Below are 25675 nucleotides of genomic sequence, written 5' to 3' on the forward strand. Positions count from 1 at the left end.
CCACCGCACCTGCAGCGCGCCCGGGCTGCCCGGCTCGCACCTCGCCTCCCGCCACCCGACCTCCTCGTCCCCCCGCCGGGTCTCCCATGACGCTCGAGCCCCCCGGCCAGCGACAATGACCACTTCCCTGCAAGATGGGCAGAGCGCCGCGGGCAGGGCGGCTGCCCGGGACTCGCCGCTGGCCGCCCAGGTGTGCGGCGCTGCCCAGGGGAGGGGCGACGCCCGCGACCTGGCGCCAGCCCCCTGGCTGCACGCGCGGGCGCTCCTGCCTGCTCCGGACTCGACCCGCGGCTGTGCCGCAGACAGGTAGGCAGCCCCGGAGGGCGCGGGGGAGTGTCCTGGCTTGGCAGCCGGCTGGGGGGTGAGGAGGCGGTCCTAGGGGGTGAACCATGTGCCCAGAGCTGGGCCAAGTTTGTGAAAGTCTCTGAAGACAATTCCCTTTGAGCTGGCGCCTACCGGATCAGCAGGACATTGCGATCTCCCGACGCCTTATAAATAGCATCACCGTTTCATTGAGAGCTCCCGGTCCTCGTCTCAGACGTTCGGTGTGAACTAGGAGGCCAAGCTCCTGGAAGACTACCCCCCCCTCCCAACCCTTCAACCCTTTCCTCCTTTCTTCTTGGACCGGCTTTAAAAAATAAACAACCCCTTTTATTTTATATATTTAAAAATCGCAGCATAAATGAGTTCACCACCCACAGAGTCTTACAGCGACCCTGGAGAAGCAAAGCACGGATTGAAATTTGAGCAGTCTTGCTGTGCAGCAGGAAAGAATAGAGGCTTTAAAAGGTTTCCCAATCTCCATAGCATTCAGCTCTAAGTGCCTTTAGAGTTCACAATTTTGCACGTACTTTAGAAAAGAAAAAGGCTGCAGCAATACAAAAATCTATAGTCGTTTATAGTCTTACTTTTAAATGGTACTTTTTTTTTCTTTAAATTTTCAAAGTGCTTCAACTTCACTAAAGTTAAAATTACTCTGCAGTGGACTGGAGTACATGTATACTAGCAAGTTCTATTCACTTACCTCTTCAAAACACTGCCTTGCGGTTTAGTATCTATAAGCACTTGCAAAATCAACAGACTGTGTGTGGGCAACATTGTGAATGAAATTTGAAGTGAGATGAACCATAGCTATAATTAATAAGCTATAACTTCCAAAAGTGATTAGTAAAATAGCATCGTGTATTCACTAAATGTTTATAGATTTTGTCAATTTAATAGCTGTATAGCAATGTCTAATTCTTAAGAATGGTTTTTGCATCAGTAATTATATAGTCAAATTTTGGCCAGGATTATCAAAAGTTCTGCAAATAGATTCTCTATGCCCAGTGATTTCTTAAGGCCAAACAAAAGTATATTAGAGAAGTTTCATTTAAAACAACTGACATTTTATTTTGACCCACAAAAAGTACATCACAGATGTTTTCTATATACTTAATATAATATTAGTGTTGCCACACAGTGTTATGTGTTTTTCTTAACTTTTTAATTCTGACAGCAATTATATTTTACATTCTGTTTTATGTAAATTACATCCTATGTTCTCTTGATGTAGGAGAAAAAAGAAAGATCTTGATGTTCTAGAAATGCCATCTATTCCAAACCCCTTTCCTGAGCTATGCTGTTCTCCATTTACATCCGTGTTGTCAGCAGGCCTCTTTCCCAAAGCAAATTCAAGGAAAAAGCAGGTATGCCTTTAAAAATATTTCTAATTGAAAAATCTTAGGAGTTTTAAACTCATATGGACTCTCAGATATTTAATAATTTGCAATATGAACAAAGGCCTACTATAAATTGCTGTATGACTGACAAATCATGGCAATTTGTTTTAGAACCTCGGTTTTCATAGCTGTATAATGGAACTGTTGTAACTTTCTTAATGGAATTTGGGATGGATTAGGTAAGGAAATATTTACAGAGTTCTGCGAACTATTTACAGGATTGGTGGAATGTTATATGTGATAAGTCAGTAATTGAAGGAATATCAGTGTTATTGGGGTGCGAAAGGATTTACAGGTTCCTTTAATGCCTTCTTTAATCTTTAACATTTTAACACAAGCCAGCCTATTTGACTAGAGGAAAGTGATGTAGTGACTCTATGGCAAAAGGTAATTGGAGTTTAGGATTTGACATGTCTTCATTTCAGTAAATTCCTCAAGTTGGAGGTTTCAGGCTGCAGATGACTTGTAAGTGATGGTTAGAAAATAGAATTTATTTTTATAATTTCCGTTATTTTTCAGCTTGTTTGAGACTGACTTAACAAATTTGATTTCAAGGACCAAGTAACTATGGGGAGATCCATCATGATTATACATTTTATGAAAAAAAAAATCAATGTAATATAGAATAATTTCATCTCTTTTTAATACACTTCCAATTCTGAAACAGCAAAACAAAGAAAGGATTCAGTAGGCAAAGTGAACCTTGTTCTTGCAAGGATAGAAACAATAAATTTGAACAGTTCGAGGTTTGCAGTGAGGAGAGGGATAATGAACAGGGCGGGGAAGACAGGTGATAATTTTCCCCCATCTATTGTTCTCTTTTCCGGTACTTTAATTGCCTGTGATAAACTCAATAGTATATGTTTATAATTTTAGGAATGGAGGAAATACCTTAGGAAATAGATAAATTCTTGACAACATTACACGCCAATAGAAATAGTGTGGTAGGGAAACATACGATGTAACATTTGTGTTTTAATGGAAACATGGTATAAAAAGCCATATGTACCTTTTTTAAGGAGGGGTTAAGGGGTAGTTTGAAGTTTAGGTGGTGTATGTGCTTTTTGGAGAAGAATTGGAGAAAGAGGGAATAAATATTCCCAGAGGTGAGATATGTTCTGATTTTGAGTCTTTGATGGAGGAGGCAAGTCCATAAGTGGGTGTGACTGTGACTTTGGACCAGAAGATGATCAAGCAGATTTTCTTGAGGTTTGTTGTCAGCGTGAGTGTTGAAGTTAGAGCCCAAGGGAAAAGCAGGCCTTCTGAAACATCCTCTTTGAGAGCTTGTCTTTTGGATTAGGCTATAAGATGGCAGCACAAATGACAGATCTGACTGCATGTCATGATGGTAGAAAAAAATTGACCCTGGAATGTCTGTGTGACCCAGAATGGTAAAAGAAAATGTTTGATGGTGACATACTAGTCACTTGGGAGAATTTAGTAGATTATTTTCCTATTTATGGAGGGTCTGCATAGTAAATGCTCCCAAAGGGTGTTAATCAAGATAAGGCTTTGATTTGGGGTTAGGTTAGGGTTAGGAGAAGTAGGGAATAGAGGGAGAAAAGACTGGCTTGCTCTCATTTTTATTTTTTGAAGGGATACTGGGAAAATGACTATGCCTATGTGGGCAGGTTTTGAATTGCATATAGAGACACCAAGTATTGTATGCTTCTGTTAATGGTAGGAGGAGAAAGTGGATATTTGGGTCAGGATCAAGTCTGAGTGTTTGCTGAGTATGGATAGTCATCAAATTAGAGTAAGACATCTAATGTTAGAGGGTGACATCATTTCTTCAAATTAGGTTTAGCAAATTGGCCAATGGGGAAGAGAATGCTGTTACTGTTGACTGTACCTTTTCTTGCCCTCACCTTGTGTCCTGTTTTCAGAGAGCACAAGCCTGCACTTAGACTCTGATGCTCTTTCTAAATCCATTTCATTTGAAGTATTGATTATATGTTAGTACATGTTTGTGTCAGTAACCTCAATGGCCATCATTATTGGAATAAATAGCTCTTTCTGCTAGTGGTTGTACACTTGGTAAGTTACAGGAATCTGTATCTGCAGAAAGACAATAGTTGAGTGTATCCAGCTCTTACTCAGTCATCTGTGGCTAAGAGGAACTAGGAACCTTGGACTACTGCTTGTTCAACAAGGGTTATGGGACTTATTCTATGAGCAGGAATTACAGATATGGTATATGGAGGCTGGAGGATAAAACTGTGCATGGGGGTGGGGGGAATCTCTAATAAAAAACCAAAAAACCAGAGAGCACTGTCCCTCTGATGCATCTGTGCTGTTTCATGAGCAGAGTTCTGGCTGGACTCCTGGATACTAGGGCCAGAGGCGGTTCCCACCCAAAAATACCCTTCTTTTTGATACCTTCCATGGCCCAAGCGTTGGGGGTTCTATGAAGTGGTATATATGCCGTCCTGGGGATCAGAAGTCTCTTGAAATTTTTAATACTTTCTTTTTCCTACTTAGACTTTGTATTGATAGCTGACCAATCCTTTGACTTTCTCCTTTTGTGTATGCCCAGTAATATGGAATGAGTGAGAGTATGAGAATACAACTATGTGAATAGTTCCCCAAGTTGAGTATCTTATGACACAGACTACCCCCTTACCAGATGGTATTTCTGAACCAGTTAGCGCTGATCTTTGGTTGTAAATGACTGTATGTGACAGGTTTCTATTGAATACTATTTATGGTTGAAATACAAAGATGATGTCTTTTTTTTTTTTTATATTGGCTTATTCATTTGTATTGTTTACCCATTCCACTCATTTTACTGGGCCATTGGAAAAATAAAGAATTGCATTTGTTATTTATAAATAGATGACCAGAAAGTTTGAAGGAATATTGGTTTAAAATGTTAAATTGTTAAATTCCATGTTTTAAAACCACAGTCAAAAATCATTTTATAGGCCATAAATTTTTTTTTTAACACTTTGAGATGCTTACTTAGTGCATGAGTACATTGCAGCCACAGATAGAGAGTATTTTATCCATTTTTGCAAAATGTCCCAATGAATACATAATGGTAGGCTTTCAGTATTTTTATTTTAAACTGAGAGCTAGAATGACATAAAATATGGATTCTTTATTCTCTCTCCCTCTTTTCATAATATGGATCACATATAGTTCCTTTATGTTTATTAATAAAGCACATTTAAAATATATGTTCCTTTACATACATAGTCCAGAAAAGTAATTTGCAATCAAATTTGTTGATGAAAGTGACTTAATTAGGATTTAGTGATTTTTTTTTCTACTTTTGATTGAAATGTAACAAGAAATCATTCGTTAATACTTAGGACTTGAAGAAAGGGAAAGAACAGAGATCTTTAATCCAAAGCAGCAGAATCATTTTTTGTTTTGAGTTTGTCTCCCCCAGGTAATTAATTGTGTTTGGCCTCAGTTTGTGTAGTATCCCTGTTAATTGTCCCTAGGACTATATAGTTTAATACAGAATAAAGCCTTTGAAGATTTTTGAGATATAAAACACCTCTCACAAACTGTGGAAGGTTCAAGCTGAGTTAGAAGAGATATTTGAGATGATCTAATATTCTTTCACAGATGAGGAAATCGAGACTTAATGCTTTGTGACTATCAAAGCTAGGACTAACATCTGGATTCCTTCATCTTTGACAGTCTTTTTTAAGGCAGGCATATTTCCATAAAAATAAAGAGCAATAAGAATAGTATTTAAATAATAATCTATATCAGTGTTTCAGTGTTATTTGCAACAACTCTGTCCTTAATACAAGCACAGGGGTGGCAATGCAATTTGTTAATATTCATCTAAGGAGTTGCATTTTTTTCCTTCTTCAAATATAGCTGTATCTTTCTATTTTTTTTTTTTAGTTTGTTTCCTGTAGCTTTCTTCTCCAAACTTTCCCTAAAATTGTGATGAAAAATCTGTCATGTAGATTGGTTTATCATCAAGTAAGACTTACTACTCTTCAGTCCATATTCATAAGAATGCCAGGATGTTGTAATAATAAAGATTTTTTTTTTTAAAGATTTATTTATTTGTGCATACAGAACTGGGGTACAGGCCAGAGGCCCGGGGGTGGCGAGAGCCTTCACCAGAGACAGAGCGGGGAACAGAACAGGCTGACTGACGAAGCACACCGCTGAGGGGAGCAGCGGGCGGGTCAGGAGAGGTCTGCCACGCCATGTGGTCACCTCCGGGGCAGGCGGGAATCGAACTCATGCGGAAGCGGCTTTAGATTTTCAGTGCTGTGCTTTAACCCGCTGCGCCACCAGGGAGGGCCCATAATAAAGATTTTTTTAATGCAAAAATCATAAGTGAAATATTTACCCATAAAGGAAATTATTACATCCCAATGTTCTTGTCCCTCATCACACTGCTTCTGGTCTATTCTCCATTAATTTTTTTTTTTTTAAAGATTTATTTATCTATGCATACAGAACTAGGATACAAGTCTCAGGTGCAGGGGCAGTGAGAGGATTCATCAGAAACAGAGTGGGGAGCAGAACAGGTTGATGAACTAAGTAAACTGCTAAGGGGAGTAATGGGTGGGTCAGGAGAGGTCTGCCGTGCCATGTGGATCACCTCTGGGGGGCGGGGGTCAACCTCATGCTAAAGTGGCTTTAGCTTCTAAGTGCTGTGCCACCAGGGAGGGCTTATATTAAGGTTTTTGTTTTTTTTTTTTATTTGGAGAAAGAGATAAACTTATCTAGTGATAGACAGAAAAGATAGCGATACCTTAGGAAAAATCTTCTAAATAATTAGGAAATTATTTTTCTACATACTCTCCCTTTGATTTCTTTTTCCTCTCATGTCAGTCTATCATGAGATAAATTTATCTTTTTCTCCAAATTAAAATGCCTTTGATGTCATTCCTGTGATGTCAGTAATGTCCTGGTTTGTATAGTTTTGACCCTGTATGTGTGGTCCCATAGAAATCTCGCGTGAGTGTTTCATTTACTGAACTCTTATCTGCTGGTTTTTCCAACATACACAGAAGAAAGCAGTAAATTGTGCCCCCATATTCTCATTTCTCACATGCAGCAATTATCAAGGTTTGCTTCATTTCCTTAATCTATTCCTTCAAGAAATTTTATTATCATTGTTAAATTACTCTAAAGCAAATTCTGTACTTTGTGTCACTGCATCCCTGTCTGGTTTTGTGTTCATCTTTGATAAGTACATTTTCTTAGGTAACCAAAAATGCCATTATTTTCTAACAAAAATAACAGTAATTTCTTGTTATCATTTTAGACCATCCATAATCAAGTTTTCTCAGTTGTAATGATTCATAAAATCTTTAAATTATGAACCAATTATATTTCAAAAGTCTTTAAATTTGCTTTTTGGAAATTTAGATTTTCACATGGAGACATCAGTTGTGTTTAGATCCTCCTAAACTATCTTATAAAATACCTTTTTAACATGAAATGAAATGCATATCTCATATATATGCAGAAGAAGTGTTAGAAATAATACTTGCTCCTATTGGGGTTTAAGACAAAGAGGTCTTCCCAATAGCAATTTGAATGTTGGCACTAGATGAATATCATTATTTCAAAGAAGCATTTGAAAGTACACAAAAACCTGTGGGATATTGAAGCAGGCTTCAGAGCAATACTTCTCAAAATGTAGTCACTGGACCACCTTCCTCAGAAGCAGCAGGAATTCTTGTTAAAAATATAGAGACTTGGGCCCTCCCTGGTGGCTCAGCGGGTCAAAGCATAACACCAAGAATCTAAAGCCATTTCTGCATGAGTTCGATCCCCGCCTGCCCTGGAGGTGACCACATGGTGCAGCAGACCTCTCTTGATCCTCCAGCTGCTCCCCTCAGCAATGTACTTCCTTGATCTGCCTGTTCTGTTCCCCGCTCTGTTGCTGGTGAAGCCTCTCACCGCCCCTGAGCCTCTGGCCTGTACCCCAGTTCTGTATGCACAAATAAATAAATCTTTAAAATATATATATATAGAGAGAGAGAGACTTGGCCTTTTATATACCCACTGAATAACAATGTCCTCATGAATTTGATTTCTTCTTTTTTTTTTCCTCTGACATATGTACAAAATCAGGGCTGGAGAGTTCACTTTAAGACTGGGCAGTCTGACCTTTCAAAATCATGGACAATTTCATTATTTGAGAAAAGGTAGGAATATTAACAAATGGACTTTAGTTGGTGTCTTAGCCAGATATTGATTCTTTAGAGGAAACAGAGCCCCACATGAACTGACCTGAAAGGTTATGTTATAGTACCTGAAGGCCAAAAGTTCATTGATCTCATGGAAGATTGGAGTTGGGAATTTAAAAGTCAGCAAAAATCAAGGTAGCCACTTTTTCAGTTCTTTCTCTTTTATTCTCCCACAAGCCCAGCACATAGATTCTGATGCTCTTTCTGAATCTATTTCATTCTCTGACATTTCTCTAAGTATTGATTATATGTTAGTACATGTTAGTGTATGTAACCTCAATGGCCATCATTATTGGAATAAATAGTTCCTTCTGCTAGTGGTTGTACACTTGGTAAGTGACTGGAATCTATATCTGCAGAAAGGTAATTGTCGATGTGTCCATCTGTGAGTCATCTGTGGCTAGGGATCTAGGGGCCTTGGGCTACCACTTGAGGTATTATGGGAATTTTTCTATGAGCAGGAATTATAGGATCAGTACAGGTATATAACTGGAGGTGGGGTGAGGGAAAACTGTACAGAGTGTGAAAAATTCTCAAACTAAAAAAAAGGCACAAAAACAGATCTTACCAAATACATATGACTGTTTTGGCTGATTTAGCCAATTTTTTCAACTCTGTTTACTTAATTTACTTAAAGTCCAGTTACTTCACAGAAGTTTTGTTTGATGCCATACCTCAGTGATAGTTGTTTGCCTTGGCTTGTCCTGAGCTTACATCTTAATGAGATCCCCTTAGACACTAATGGCAAGCGTTACCGACTAGGATCCGCCTTTATTTCATGCTAGCTATCTTCATGTGGAACAGACACTATTTCTTCTTGCTGTTTTAAAAACTTAACTCCTTTAGCAGCCATTCTGTTTGTGAAGGTTTTAGTTCCAATTTGAGGTTGCATCTAATTTTTGGTTAATTTTCAGGGTACATTTCCTGTCCAACCTTTATCTTCAATTTGCGTTTTGTTTTTCACTTCTTTGAAAGCTATGCTTCTCTTCTTTTTCTCCCCAGGGTTGTATATTATATTCCATCAAGAGAAGGAAAATTGGAGCCATTCATGGTTCAACATAAAAACATAAATGTGGTTCTTAATATAAAAAGTTTTTTTTTTGCAGTATTATCAACATTTCTTTAAAAATGGCAGCTTATAAGGAACAGTATTACAGTTCATTGTATTAGTATATATGATGGATATTTGAGTAGTGATGATCAGACTGGGGATTTGAGCTTTCTGGCACTCCATATAAAGACTTCAGAGATGACTTGGAGCCTAGATTTGCATGCAGCCACAGCAGAGGTCTTCGATGATCCCACAGGTGCTCTGGAGCTAGGATGGCCCTAAAGAATTGTTCAGAATGTAGCCATTTGGCTTGGTGTGCCCAGGAAGGGTCAGGCTTCGGGTATTGCAACTTCCTTCAGTCTAGTTCAGTGGAAAGACTTAGTCAGAACCTAGTGGTTGACATTCTAATAGCGAGGATAATGACTTCCTAGGTCATGAAAAGGGGCAGAGGACTGAGTGTATGCCACAGCATCTACAACATTCAGTAATTGATATTTTAAATGTAATAACTTCTTTCTGAGACTGTCAAGTTTTTCAAGCTGAATTAAATAAAACTCAAGGCTGTAAGTTGTACATGATTTCCAAATTATATTTTATTTTTATTAAAGTAAAATTATATTACTTCATGTTACATAATTTAAATATTTAAGTTTCAGGTGAGTATCACTGAAACACAACATAAATATATATATTCTACATTAAGGTCACTGCTAAAAGTCTGCTTCTGTCCATGATACTATTGTGTCCTGTATCTTGATTTATTCACCTGCATGTGTGTTATTTAACATGGTGGTTAAATCCTGTCTTATCAAATCACATCATGAAATATTTATTACAATGCCATACAATTACTATACTGTGTCAGCATAAGTACTTTAATATTTTCCATTTTCTGCTAATTAAAAAGATGATAGCTGCTAGACTAATTTTTTAAAATTATATGTTATTACCTTTCCAGGTTAAGAATTTTTATCCTGATAAATACTATAACTAATGGAATGATTTCTAATTTTGTACTTGATTTTTATTTAATTACACAGAAAGCTGAAAATCAAGGTAGAAATGTAGACTCACATAATTAACAAAGGAATTTCATACCCTTTCTGGTGCATTATTATGCTTCTCAGAACTCCTAGTTTTTCACTTAAATTTTGACTAAAGTTATTTCTGCTTTAAAATGTAATCCATAACTTATTTTTCAATGTTTAAAATTTTTTTTCGCCACAGACTGCATATTGATTCCTTCGTTTGAATTCCTCTGATAGACTATCTCATTTGAGAATAAGGACTGACTTTTCCAGTTATGTAATTGACATTTCCCTTAAATGGAATAAACTAAATTTACAGCCCTAAATATCTGATGAAAATATATTTTTAAAGGTTTATTTATTTATGCATACAAGATCTGGGGTGCAAGCCAGAGGTGAAAGGGGTGAGAAGATTCATCAGAAACAGTGGTGAGCAGAACAGACAGATCTACTGAAATACACTGCTGAGGGGAGCAGCAGTTGAGACAGGAGAGGTCTGCTGCGCCAAGAGGGTCAGCTCTCTGGCTGGGGATCAAATTTATGCAGCAGTGGCTGTGGATTGCTTCATAATGCTGTGACTTAACCTCTTGCACCACCAAGGAGGCCCCCTCTGATGAAAATATTTTTAAAACATTTTAAGATCAAACATATTTTATTAAGAAAAATAGGAAAGAAATCAACAAAACCTCACCAGTGTTCTGGTTTGGACAAGATATGATAAAATTAATAATGTCCTCTCCCACCCCACCCCCAATTTGTCTGAAGTCATTAGTTTGAAGAAAGTGCATTTAAGTGAAAGAGTATCATACTATTAATGGTAAAACCTTGTTGATAAACTCTTCAGAATTTGAGAAAGTAAATGAATCTGACTGAGCAACAATTTTTTTTTTCAAGTCTGGTGGTTTCTAATTAATTGCTTTCAGTTACATTACAAAGACCCTAAATGATTTCTTGGATCATTAAAAGCCATTTGTTCAGGTGGAATTGTCTTCTGTCATCGTCGCATTCCTTCCTCTCTCCTAGCCAAATTTTTCTAACACTTATCATGTGACATACATGTTCACACATATGTATTTTCTGCCTTTTACTACACTCAATCTAGTAATGCCTGATACTTGAATTTGACTTTTGATGTGGGGATCAGAAGGTAGCAGATACAGATGTTGATTATAGTCATACTATATACTTGAAACCTACATATTGGGTAAACCAGTGTTGCTTTGACAATTTTTTTTAAGTATTTAAAACTATTGGAAGCAAAAAAATAAAGCATGAAAAGAATAACCAAATGAAAGAAGGGTTAAGAAGTGGTTGTTACTTAAGGGAATAAACGAGGCAATATTTGGAAAAGTATTACTATTTTAATACAAATGATATAGACCAAAAAGGGAACATAGTAAAGTGAAATTTAGTTTAGTTACTGGGGTGGATCTGATATTGTTAGATATTAAAAGAGATCCTAGTCAGGAAAATATTTTGAGTATTGATTTACCACTATTAGCACATTCTAAATTTGGATTTCCCTTGCTCAGATTAATTCTGTTCTTTGTCTCTTTGGTCCCGTTGTAAGCATTTTTAGTCTTACGAGCACATGTGTGCCAGTTAAAAAGGTTAAAAAGCATGTATACTTTATGGGGCTGAGTCCAGTAAAAGCTTTTCAGTCAACCCACATTCAAGTGGAAGATCACTTTCATCCTTGGGAAGGGTGACATATGCGTGTGAAGCCTAGTATTCAGATGAAAGGGGTACTTTGGTATTATTTAACCGTGTATTGGCAAGACTTGGCCTAGTATCTAGTTTCTCTTTAGAGACATTTTGCATTATATTACAGTACTCTAACTGTGCTGTGCCAGGGAAATTAAGATCAGCTGGAACACTCTGTAGGTCATTGGCTTGGAATCTTAGGGCACTGGGAACTTGATGTTTTGTTTTAATGACCTCATTTAGGCTGAACCTGCCTTTGTCCCAAAGGCAAGGGCCCCTTTACAAAACCATGTCTACACCTTGTGAAATATAGGGGAGAAGTTTGGAGAAAAGATTGAGTATTGGAAGGTATTCTGTCAACCTCCATGTAAAGAGTAGTACTTGGTAAATTAGGAATCTTGAGTCAAGGAGGAGAAAGCAGTATAATGAAAGACTTTGCTGCATGGCTGTAACCATCACATTCCATCTTGTCTAAAACATACTTTGAAGGTTGAAAGCATTAGTTTTAAGAAAAGTGGACGTGAGAAATGTTTACAGGTCATGCAGCTAATGGGATTTGTGTTTCTACAGATGCTCTCTGCAAAGGTTTCCAAATGATGTCATTCTTGTGGAATGAACCCCCTTTCTTCATAGTTCCCAAAGCATGTGATGAATATATGCATATGGATGTGTGGGGATTGTGGGAGGGCCATATGGAAAGTTGCATGACAAACATGGAATACCTTGCTCAAGCAGTAGTTTTAATTAAAAATGGAAGGGGGGCATTTTATATTAAACACTGTTTAACTCTTATGAGTTTGCATGGATTTTTTTAGAAACAAATTAAATACCTGAGAGTTATTGCCTACTCAGAGATGGCAAGAGCTGTTTACTTACTTTTGCATTTTTGGTAGTTCTGGTGGAAAATGTGAGAAATACTAGTGCCATTTTTGGTTCTTTGGAAAGTGGCTCTTTGTAATTCTTTGAAAGATTGACTATCACCTCTCTTTTTCTTTAGTTCTTCTCTAATCAAAATTCTTCCTTTCTAAAGCTTTCTTGATCTTTTTGGTACCTATATCATTAACATTGTGGATATTGTGTTGTTTGAGGTTGTTTTTTGTTTTTTTTTAATGGCTCATGAAAACGGCATACTAAAGACTGACAACTTTTATTCCTAAACACCTATTTTAGTCCTTATTTTGACCTACCTGTAGTTTAAGACATTTTTGACTATTCTTTCCTTCTGGAAACTTTCTGGACTTCTCCTAGTTCTTTACTGTAGGGTTTTGATTTTGGTGTTCTTTAGTGTTTTGTCTTAGCAGTTTTTGTTTTAATTTTATTGCTGAGATGATCTCATAGCCTCCACTGCATATTTACTGTACATAACAGTTTTCATTCCTGAAGAGAGAGGGAGAGGGAAGTCAACATTGTTATAAAATTCACAATAATGTAAATAGATTTATGAAAAATAAATAAAAATAATAGTCTTTATTCCAACTACCTGATAGATATTGTTACTTATACAATAAATAGATATCTCAAATTCAGCATATTCTAAACAGACTTAATACATTGTCTTAAACTTGATCCTATACTTCCTGTCATTGAGAATGACCTTCTCTCTACTCATACTAAGAAATTAAAAAAAAAAAGTTCATCTTTGATTTTTCTCTTTCCTCATCCAAGTGGTTACAGAATCCACTTGGTAAAATGACTCTTGAATTTATCCATTCTTTACAACCTCTTTTCTACTTCAGTAGTTCAGGCCAAATCATCTCTTTCATAATTACTTTAAGAGGCTCCTTACTGATTACTCTATTTTTAGTCTTGTTCTACTCCTACAAGTGCAATATGCTTTACCTTTTTTTTTAAATTGAGGAGCTAAAATCCATATAACATAAAACTAACCATTATAAAGTGTGTAATTCAGTGACATTTTAGTATATTTACAATGTTATCCAATCATCATCTCTATTTAATTCCATCATCCAAAAAGAAAACTGTATATCCATTAAGCAGCACTCCCTATCCACCCCTTCCCCCACCTCCTAGCAACCACTGATCTGTCTCCTATCGCTGTGCAGTTACCTATTCTGGATATTTCTTATAAATGAAATCATGCAACGTGTGACCTTTTATGTTTGGCCTATTTCATGTAGTATATTCTCAAAGTTCGATCACATGTAGCATATAAAAACAAGCTTTGAATCAAGAAATAATTGCATATGTAGAGTACATGTTTTTCTTTTTAAAGAAACAGGAGGTTGTTCATATATGGTCACTTCTGCCTCTACTCCTTTGTTCTCAATTCTGTTTGTCTCTCCTTGCCCCCTACTATGAGAGATACTGAGTTTGGTGAGTATCATTTTCTTATTTCTACACTACATAGTGCTGGACTGTTTTTTTAATGATTTGTATTATTAATTGTGTGTATCATCTCTGCAACTTGCTGTCTTATTTGACATTTTTGATTAATCCATGTTAACAAATGGGGATCCAGTTTATTTTAAAATTATTTCATTGATTGCAGGCATCACAATTTATTTGTACTTTATTCAAGAAAATTGAGAATCTTAATTTCTGTCATTAAAAAAGACATTCTTGTGCCTGTGTGCAAAGGTTTCCTACTGTTTGTAAAATTTAAAGTGGAATTGCTTGGCTCTAGAGCAGGTGCATATTTAGTTTTATTTGATATTGCCAAATTATTCTCCAAAGTGGTTGTACCCACCAAGTGTGTCTCTATTGCCACACTTTCTCCTCAACAGCTGGTATTTTCAGATTTAAAAGTTTTTCCAATGTGGTGAGTGTAATGAAATTTAATTATAGTGTTAATTTGCATTGATTTGATTACTTGTAAGGTTGAGCATCTTTTTATTTGCTTCTGGCCATTCATATTTCTTCATTATTGAATTTTCTATATTTTTTTCCTATGGTATTTTTTAACATGACATGAGCTAGAGATACATAAATACGCATGAATTTATGTATGTACACACACGTATGCATGTATATTTATTTCCCTCTGTCTCCAGAGTCTTTCCTATGGCATTCATGTATTCCTTTCAGAAAATGTCAAAGTCCTTTTTTGTTATTGTTTCTGAGACTATCAGAAATCTTGTGTTTTTAATTATAGGATTTTTTTTTAAGATTTATTTATTTATTCATATAGAACTGGGGTACAGGCCAGAGATGCGGAGGGTGAGAGGATTCACCAGAGACAGAGTGGGGAGCAGAGCAGGCAGATCGACGAAGTATACTGTTGAGGGGAGCAGCGGGCGGGTCAGGAGAGGTCTGCCGCGCCATGTGGTCACCTCCGGGGCAGGCGGGATAGAACTCATGCGGAAGTGGCTTAAGTTTCTTAGTGCTGCGCTTTAACCCGCTGCGCCACCAGGGAGGGCCTAATTATAGGATTTTTGAATGATTTTAGAAACTATATAAAGGACATTGGGTAATTCTTGAATTGCTGTATTCTGACTAAACAAGTTTACTATACTCAAGAATATTGAATTAATTTTCATTGGGAATTAATTGAGATTAAGGTTAGTACAAAACCTGCCTGTGGCCTAGAAAGCTGTTAGGTAAAATAGATAAAGTGGAGAGGAATACCTTTTCTCAGCTTTTCACCTCTAGGAAACCCAGATCACCTGCAGTGATAGTAGAAGTTTGGTTGTGAACCTGTTTGGCCACTAAGTCAGAACATCTGTCCTTAAAATCAAAATGGGGCTACAAATGTCGGTGCATAGAATACTGGCTTTTAAAGCGTGGGCTCAAGAAATTTTTCAAATTATTTTGCGGTCAAATTAATTTCCATAAAAAAAGTTAATAATCCTTCACTTAGCAGTGTGATTACCCTTTAATTTTAGAAAAGTTGTTTTTGTATGTAATGTTTTAAGGTGGCAATTCTCAAACATCTGTGGGCATGTCTCATACCTAGAATATTTTCTGTAAGTGCAGATTTCTGAGTTTCATTCCTGGAGAATCTATTTCCCTAGGAAGGCAGAGGTAATAGAGGTAATAGAACTTACAACAAATATCTCCTAGGAGAGTTTTATGACTCTAATGCAGGTGTTTATAGACCACCTTTGAGAGCATCATGATACCATCAGGCTCAGCTGTTGGAGAACATCTCCTTAACCAGGGAAGAATTGGGCAAATCGCCATCATTAAGGGTGGTTCTGTTGCTTGTACATCCTCTATATATTTATGATCCTATAATGCTGTCTATATATTTATAATCCTATAATGTTTTTTTTCTAGAGGTTAAATCTAAAGTATTTTTAATTCACCCCAAAACTGATTAGCTTTTTTAAAATTTAAATTACATCACAATAAAAGCTAAAATGTATTTGTTGTTTAATAAAGAAACTCTATGACAATGGGAATTGTCAAGATTCCCTGACTGTAAAGGTGGTGGCTAAAGTAGCTCACACAGGGGGGCGCTGTTGAGATAAGTTTTTGTCTGGTTAGTTTCAAGTATGTGCAGTAGAAGGAACAGGTTTAAAATACCCACAGTATCTGTGATCTGATTGTTTTAGAATGAGTTATTCATAACTAAGCAATAAATAAATTATGAGTACTATGAGTATGTCAGTTCACTTCATTTAGACTATTACACAAGTATCATTTATTGAAACATGTTTTGTTTAAGAAAGGCACATGTGAAGTATTTATCAGTTAATTATTTGAAGAAAAATAATCATTTTTAAATAAATTATGTTTAAGCATACGTTTAAATAATGTTTCTTTTCCTATTTTTACATTATATGTTGAACAATGGCTTTAGTTGGCCTCTGTTACAGATTGGATATTTTTGGTTGTTGAAATTAAGAGTTTGACATGCAAAAGGGTTAGATGATTATAAACGTAGAATTGGAAGAAAGTTCCAATAGATTTTTTGTTGAATACAGCTCATAGTGTTTTACATAATAATTGAATGTACATATCATTTAGACCATATTATATCACTACAAAGCTAGAAAGCAATCCTGTAATCCTAAAACATTTTCTTTCCAGGCTTAGTCTTTATCTGTTTTATATATTTGTTATTATATGCTTATGTACATATTTATTATTTAATGTATTTTAGTAAGAATGTATGTTTTTGTGTGCCATTTTTACACAAATGCTTTTATGAATTACTTCTCTATTAGTAACAAGAGAAAAAGTCAGCAGGTTATGTGGAAAAGGAAAGCCTACTTTGCTGTTCTTTTTGTCAAGTTGTGACCTTTTTTGGAAGGCAGGAACTGTTCCTTCTTTTATCTGTTCAGTTTCTATGAAATATTGGGTAAAGACATGAATGTCATTGTTGGTTTCATTCCTAAATAAGATTATGATGGATTAAAAATGCTTATAAATACTGTTATGTCTTTCACTGGGAGTGAATTTATGTCTTGTTCTAGAATCTTGGTGGGATATGGTTATTTAACCAATGTAATAAAGTGAACGTGACATTATGACACTTTTTAATATAAGCCTTGGAGACTGTTAACTATTTCTATTTAGCTTCTATTCGTGAGCCTTGAGCTTTACCCAATCACTTTTTGATTGGGTTTCTCTAGATTCCACATATATGTTATTTGTCTTAGATCTTCCAGCTGAGACCAACCACCAATAAATATCTTGTGGCCATTTTGAAACCAGGTGAATTGAAGAATCACTTTACCACACCTTGCCCATCTGATCCATAAACTCATGAGATGATGTAAATGGATTGTTTCAAATCACTGTATTTTGGGACAGTTAGACAGCAATGGGGGGAACCAGAACATAGGCAAAGTATTTAAGAGAAAATAGATGATAGCATCTGGAAGAAATTTTGGAGACCATCTTATTTAACCATTTTGTTTTGTAAGGGAAAGTTTGCAATCCATATAAATAAAGTGATATGTTCTCTTTAAGGTCATCCAGAAACTTAGTGGTCATATAGTCAAATTAATCTGACTTTTTTACCTTTGCCTCTGAAGGACCCTATAACATCATTAACTTTGCACTTTCCAACTGCTTAAATAAAGATAGGTAGAAGTAGCCTAGAGACATTAACTAAAGAACTACTACCTTCACACAAAGAATTTTTATAGTATCAAGCAGGACTCCAAACCAGCATTTGTTCCTGGAATAAGTAGCCCATCCATTTTAAAGTGTTTAACTGCTGTTATAAAAAGTTACATTCCACTGTTATGTTTCACTTTACATTCTAACTCAGTAGATATTATTAGAAAAATAAGCATTTGCACAAATAATAAATACTTGTTTCCTATACAGATGATGTAACAGTTTTGCAATTTGTATTCCAAGCATTCCAAATTCTGTATAATTTGTATTCCAGACTTTGAATGTATTTTCTCATAGAAATAATGATATTCAAAATTCAATTTAACATATAACCTGCCTAACATGAGGTACTTGAAATAAACATCATATTCTTCAATTTTCTACGGGAAGATGCTTTCTGAATGGCAATGTGGTATCTATGAACCCAACCTCCCCTGCATTTGACTTTGAGGAACGGGGATCTACTCTCTGTTAGCAGTAAGATTGAGCACCTTACCTTGCTTGCTCTTTGCACAAGCTGGTGGCAGATGTCTCGTCCTGCCTGAGGATTAGTAGAGAAGCGCCTGCAGGCTGTTCGCTGTTGGAAACTGTGCTTTACTTGGTAAATGAGGTTCAAAGCTTCTTCTGGTTAAATTTATTAGTTCAGATCAATTCCGTGTTTCCCCTCCTCCTTTTCTTTTAAGTACTCCAGAAACGTATAGACTTTACTGTTCTTTCCATCCTTCCTAATAGCTTCCTCCTTCCCAGGCACTAGTTCTTACTAGATAACAAGAAAAAGACTTTTCATTTCTTTATAATTTGCTGTTTTTAAAAGTTCAGGTGGTGATTTCCTTTTCTTTTCCTCTTTCTTCTCTTCTTCTCATTCCCAATCTCCTTGCCCTCCCTTTTTCCTTCCTTTTGTCATATTTCTTTTAAAAACAAACTAATTTATTTTATTTCTTGGAAATTGTTAGCTGGTATAGTTAATTAAATCCGTTAGTTTAATTTTACATTTAGGGAAACTGAGTGGCATCTTTAGTATTTCTATGATTTAGATAAATTTTAAGTACTTCTACTTGATTATAAACCGTTGATAGGAGGAATACATTTTATTTTTCTCCATAGTTCCATTTTACATAAGTTTGAAATACTTAACTTTTTTATTGTGTAAGTGAAAAATTACAGTTATCTCTGTTTTATACATATACATATATGTGTGTATGTATGTGTGTGTGTTCTATAAAGGGTGAAATGCACTGCATTTTTTAAAGCATGTGAATACTTGTATATTGCCTAATGTCTAGCTTGTATATTTAATGCAAATGTATGCGAAATTTTAATGTCATATTTTGCTGTTGGTTTTCCCTTTTATCTTTTGCGCTGATGTTTGATAATACTTCTTGGTTTTCTTGTTACAATACTACTTATTAAACAGCTGAAAAGTCATAGGTGTGTTGTCATTAGTTCCTGAAGATAAAAGATATATTTGATGTTAAAACTTTTATTCCTTAAAATAATATTAATAAACGAAGGATTTGTAGGTTATTTCAAGGATTAAAGACTATAATAGGAATCTTTTTTTTGCTAGTTTTTGATAAAAAGTTAACTATAGTTCTTCACTCAAATAGAATATTTTGTACTATGATAACTCCAGCTTTCTTCAAGGATAAGACTAAATTGTCCTGAAAAGTTCAAGGTAATTTTTATGTTTCCTTGAGCCTGACTTGAGTGTAAAAATAAGATGCAAAGAACTCCCAAGTTAACATATTTTCTACAAAATGTTATCTGTACGTTTATCAGTTTTTTTGCTTTTGTCATTCTAAACTTTTTGCTATTTTTATCATTTTTAGAGCAAATGTACTTAACATAATTTTTCAAGTCTTCAAGAAGGAAAACACAACTATGAGAGAATTCCAAACTGTAATTTTAAGAGAAACAGAATAATAAGCAAGGTAATTTTTTTGTAAAGGATCTTGTTGTATTCTTAGTGCCCCCCCCTTTTTCAAGACAGCTGGCATTTTAATGACTATCAAGGTATTAATTAACTTCTTAAGTCAGGCTTCAGCTTCCTTTAGAAGCTTCCATTGGGATGCACATTCTATCCAAATGCACTATTTTAAAAGGTGGAACTTGGCTCTACTTGCTTTACTAAACTTAGTAACCATATAGGTTTTACAAAAAGTAACTGTTATTTATGTTCCTCTTATCAATGCATTCTGCTGTATGTTTGGGAAGGTTTTAGAGTTATAACTGTCCTTGGAGTAAAATACCTACAGTGTATTCCAAGTGGAAATCCATACATGAGATGTTCCGTAAATAAGGTGTGCTCTGTCCAGTCGCCACCATGTATTCGTCTTCTCTTGAGTGTTGCCTTTGTACCACCAAATGCAGCTCTTGTTTGCCTTTTCCACTGAGCATATTCCAGTTAGACCCATGATATTTTATCCTGCACTATTTCAGTGGCCTCTCAACATCTCTTGCAAATCATACCTTTGTCGTCTTTTTCTGTTATTGCTAGAGTACTCTTTCTAAAAACCTAATCTGAACATGACACTTGTCTATGTTAATTCTTGAATGTCTTTTGATCTCTTGTAGAATGGATAGGCTTTGGGCCCAAACTCTTTACCATTGCTCATGGGCATTCTGCAGCTACTTCTGACAACCTTCCCTCCCCCTCCCCTTGTGTCTTACTCCACATCTTACTTTCTCCTCCAGGCATAGTTTTCTATCCCAAAATTAATTAGCACCTTTTAAAAGGGTATGTCCCAATGTCCTCAAGGAAAATGAATCACATTCTCTGTGGATTCCATTTGTTTTACACATTTGGTTTTGTAATATCTAACATCTGTCCCCTCTGTTTTTTATATCTATCTCTCTCAGCCTCTAGACTGACACTCTTGAGGATGGGATTATGTCTTAATCACCCATGGAGCCCTAGTTCATAGTGGCACAGTGTGCTTAAATGTTTTTGAGTGAAAGGATGAATAGGCCCTACCAAACAGAAAATACCATTTGTGTACTTAAACATTGATTTTATTTTTTTGTAAAATCTTCTGTACTCAAGTTATTTGATCATCGGGGCTCGTTCTATTCTTTCATTGATTTCCTTAATAAATATGTATTTTATTCTTTGCATGTATAGATACTGAATTGCACTCTGATGAATGAGACAGACATGGAACTGTTAGTGGGTCTGATATAACTTGACATTTAAGGATTAAAGCTATTTTCATGAAGAACCTTTGCCTGAAGGCTGGCAGAACCTCATTTTGACATATAATGTGAAATCTGACCTTAGAGACAGTAAGGGTACTCTCCTCCTCCTGCTGTCAGCCCTAGTTTGTACTTCTATAAATTTTATTTTTCCTATAAAATCTTACAGAAAATATTTAGTGGGTAAGTTAAAATATGTATAACATATTTATGTAAAAAGTGTATAGCTATAGAATCACTTAGAAAGATTTTTAAGAAGAAATTTTTCTTCCTGCCCTTAGTCAAGGTTTCCCATGTGCCTATGCTAAATAATTATGTGGAACGTCTGTACTTTACAAGAAGTAATATCATGGACAGGGCCCTCCCTGGTGGCACAGCAGGTTAAAGCGCAGCACTGCAAGTGAGCCCTAGCAGCTTAATGCGAGTTCTATCCCTGAGCCCAGAGGTGACCCACATGGCGCAGAAGATCTCTCCTGTCTTGTCCACTGCTCACCTCAGTCATGTACTCCATCAGTTTGCCTGTTCAGCTCCCCACTCTGTCTCTGGTGAGTCCTCTCACTGCCTCTAGCCTGTACTCCAGTTCCATATGAATAAATAAATAACTCTTAAAAAAAAATAAGAGAATATCATGACCAGCATTCTGGAATAAAAGGCAAAGAAGTTGGTTCTGCCTTAATGCTAATTAGCTAGATTTTGAGGAAGCGGCAGACACACTGCATATTTATTCATCAGTATAAAGAGATGATGATACCCATCCTATTTATCTCATATGGAGACATGAAGATTAATTATAAAAATGGTCATATTGACTCATAAACTTATTTTGTATGGGAATAATACATAAATTTAACTTAAAAAAATTGAGGTAAGTTTTATTTAAAAAAATAAATAAAAGAATGTCTCTCTTGTCGCTCTACCCCAGGGACAAATACTTGCCAAAAGATTTAGGTTTTTTGAGCTCTCCCTGGTGGCACAACGGGTTAACCTCAGCAGTGTGCTTTGTCAATCTGTCTGTCCTGTTCCCCTCTCTGTCTCTGGTGAATCCTCTTACCCACTGCACCGCTGGCCTGTACCCCAATTCTGTAAGCATAAATAAATAAATCTTAAAAAAAAGTAGGTTTTTTTTTTCTGTTTATTTTACAATAGTATTTCTAACCAATCTACGTAAGTTGTTTTCTAGTGAGTCAGCATAAAATAGTTTGCTGTTGTTATTAGTTAGACTATATTTTAGATGTTATTTCCTGACTTCCTGTCTTGGTAGCTGAAGTTTTGCTTCTTTAGCTGTCTCCTTAAATGAAAACATTTTTTATTTTTTTTATAACTCCCTTAAGATGTCTATAATCTTATTCACTGATAGATAGTGTATTGTTTCTCCCCCATCCCAGGCATCCCTTCTGGTACTTCTTATTTCTGTTCTGCTTGTCTGGAAAGATTGCTCTCCAGAATCTTGAGATTTCACTTGGCCTTTATTTTGGGAATTCTGTTTTGTTTTGTTTTTTTCTTTTTCTTGTGCTGGACTCCTGATTTCTTGAGTCTCTTGGTTAATTTCTTTCTCCTTTTGTGCTTATATTCATAGTTGGGATAGGAAAGAATGGAGTAATTTTTTTCTTTCTGCCATTTTGAAATTTCCTTTCTAAGAAGGCTTAGAATTCAGAAATAGTCTTATTAATGTAGAATTCTAGTCATTCTAGTGAATTTACTCTTTTAAAGGTATTACTGCAGTGCTTGGTATTTCTATCTTGTTGAAAGTTCTAGTTCATCTATAATTTCATTCTTTTGTCACCTGTTGTCTCAGGAAACTATGATGATGCTCTCTTTACCCTGACATTCTAGAATTCCATGGTGAGATGTCTTGCTGTGGTACTGTAAGAAAAAAAGGCCCCTTTGTCTTTGTCCTTTTAAATCAGGAGATTAGTCTTTCTGTTATGACTTTTCTTTGTATTGTTTCTGGTGTATTCCCTCTTGTTTTTCTATTTAAAAAAAATTTTGTCAGAAATATTGAACCTTTTGAATTGATCTAACTTTTTTAGAAAAAGTTTATTTTTTTGAAAGATTTATTTGTGCACACAGAACTAGGGTACAAGCCAGAGGCTCAGGGGCTGCGAGAGGTTTCACCAGAGACAGGATGGGAAGCAGAACAGGCAGACTGACAAAGTACACTGCTGAGGGGAGAAGCAGGCGGGTCAGGAGAGGTCTCATGCGGAAGTGGCTTTTAGCTTCTTTAGTGCTGTGCTTTAACCTGCTGCTCTACCAGGGAGGGCCTGATCTAACTTTTAACCTTTTCTTACCTTTCATATGTTTTGTCTTTATCTACTTTGTGGTAGATTTTCCCATGTATTTTTCCAGTTTGAATTTTTCCATTTTGTTTTGATAATTATATTTGTCATGTCTGAGAACTCTTATTTATAAATAACCATATTTTATTTTTATAGTATAGTATATTGAAAGAATTTCTGTCATCAGTATTATTCATGGCTTGTTTGACATTATCTTCTGTTCCACTTATTGTGTCTGACTTTTGACTTTTTTGTGCTCCATTTCTTCAGAGATGGAGGTATTTATCTGACGTCTATTTAGTTTTAGCTTTCCATTCATATTTAAAAATAATGTCAGCCCTCCCTGGTGGCGCAGCAGGTTAAAGCACTGCACTAAGAAACTAAAGCCACTTCCGCATGAGTTCAATCCCCGCCTGCCCCGGAGGTGACCACATGGCGAGGCAGACCTCTCCGGACCCGCCCGCTGCTCCCCTCAGCAGTGTACTTCGTCGATCTGCCTGTTCTGCTCCCCACTCTGTCTCTAATGAATCCTCTCACCCTCCGCATCTCTGGCCTGTACCCCAGTTCTGTACGAATAAATAAATAAATCTTTAAAAAAAATAATGTCATAAAATAACTATTGAAAACTGTAGGTTAGTAGCTTTCTTAGTAGGGCAGGCAATGTTCACCAAGCTTATTGGGGAACTCACATGGCGATATATGACTTTTTTGGCGGTGGGTGTAGTGGGGGAGGGTGCGTGCATGTGACTTTTATCTAAAGTCATTGAGTTTAAGTATATATGGGGTGTCTTCAGTAATTTGGTTGGGGATATAATCTTGGAGGCAAGTGCCTGGGAGCCAGGTGAAGGCAGAGAGTTTGGAGAGTTGGTGTCTTATTATAGATTTTTCAACCCCATTTTCCTCTGACCCTGGAGCCTTTCCAACTCCATTTCTGGTAAGACAAGATCTCCCTTGGGTGGTGGTAAAAGTAAGTGGCCAGACAGTACAGGGTAGGGATGGTAACTTGGGGAATGTAAAGACCCTTTATACAAACTTTCAGGCATGACCTTTTTATTTATATCAAGTAACAGCACCACTTCTGTGTACGCCTTGTATATTTCTAATTCCTAAATATTTTGAGGGTTTGCAGGGAATATTGGATTGCTTTTCTCTTCAGATGTGACCTCCCTATATTCTTCTAAACCACTATTTTTACAGTCCATTTATGTCTTTATGTATTAAAGTTCATAATGAATCAACTTCCTGGTCTCTTTGTAGATGGAATTAGTGTTTTTGTTTTTTGTTCTTGTTTGGGGGAATTTGCAAAGGAGGAAAAGAAGCTTCATTACTACAGTCTTTAAATCCACTGAAAACACATTCATTCACTTATTTTTTATTTTAATTATTTTGAATAGGTATAACACATATGTAGCTCACATAAAAATATATTAAACTTCTTCCTTGAGAATTCTTGCCCCTACTCTTGAACCCATTGGCTCCTGACTTCTGCCCAAACTCTATGATGTATTTTATATGTTCCTTATATTTATATAAATAATAATAGCTGTAAATATATATTTATTTATAGGCCTACACTGTTTATTTTGTCTGTTGGCTTTATAGTCTCTCTGGATATTTTTACATAAAACAGTTTATTGAAATATATAAAGTACAATACAAAAAGTGACTGGTGGCACAACGGGTTAGCACTCACGAGCCACAGCCTCTTCAGTGCAGGTTCCATCCCTGGCCCAGAAGGTGATCCACATGGCACTGCAGATCTCTCCTGGCCCATCTGCTGTGACCCTCAGCAGTATACTTCACTGATCTGCCTGTTCTGCTCCCCTCTGTCTCTGGTGAATCTCACTGCCCCTGTACCTCTGGCCTGTACCCCAGTTCTGTATGCACAAATAAATCTTTAAAAGAAAGTTACTTATATTACTATATAATAGGGTTGTTTTCTTGTATACATGTTTATGAAACTCAAGGTTTATAAGGTAAAATGCAAAAGACTCAGTATTAATGGATCAAGGGTTGGAGGCAGCATTGAAATGTGACAGAAGCAAAACAATGCTAAAAGATAATAAGAAAAATGGGTATTTGTGGCAACTCTCTTAAACTGCGTATTTCCACATATGAAAAAAGAGTAAAGCAAGTGTATGCAAAATAAGCAGAATAGAATCATACCATATGCTTCCCAAAATACCGGTAAGAAATAGAAAAAATTGCTTCAGTAAGTTTTGCCATTTCCAAAGGAGAATACATACCCTTTAGGTGTATACAACTTGAAAATTATTGATAGGTTTGAGACTACCTGTGACTTTTGACTTGTACATAGATATTCAGCAATAAATACACATTCAGCGATTTAAAAGAAGGATAGTGTATTCAGGGAAATTATTTTCCAAGCCTCATTTTCAAAATTCTACAAAAACAATTTCTCCCGTTTTTTTTGTCAGTTAATGATAGTGATAAATAGTGCTATCATGTTTAGTAGGATGATTAGCAATTTGGA

General features: G+C 36.1%; 1 protein-coding gene and 1 long non-coding RNA gene across 2 annotated transcripts in view; one reads left to right on the top strand and one right to left on the bottom strand.

Annotated features, from left to right (window-relative positions):
• The window catches only part of LOC105854034, a 9885-nt gene extending 9335 nt beyond the window's left edge, over nucleotides 1-550 (bottom strand). Inside the window, exon 1 of the long non-coding RNA XR_001145763.1 lies at nucleotides 457-550. This is a non-coding gene — a long non-coding RNA (uncharacterized LOC105854034). The remainder of the gene's footprint in view (nucleotides 1-456) is intronic.
• Nucleotides 7-25675, top strand: part of GRB14 (growth factor receptor-bound protein 14) — a 105244-nt gene continuing 79575 nt past the window's right edge. The window contains exons 1-2 of the mRNA XM_004674597.1: nucleotides 7-306; nucleotides 1556-1688. Coding sequence (XP_004674654.1) covers nucleotides 116-306; nucleotides 1556-1688 — 324 coding nt within the window. The 5' untranslated portion in view covers nucleotides 7-115. The remainder of the gene's footprint in view (nucleotides 307-1555; nucleotides 1689-25675) is intronic.

Source organism: Condylura cristata, unplaced genomic scaffold (assembly GCF_000260355.1).
Source record: "Condylura cristata isolate star-nosed mole 26May11 unplaced genomic scaffold, ConCri1.0 scaffold00002, whole genome shotgun sequence".
Lineage (NCBI taxonomy): Eukaryota > Metazoa > Chordata > Mammalia > Eulipotyphla > Talpidae > Condylura > Condylura cristata.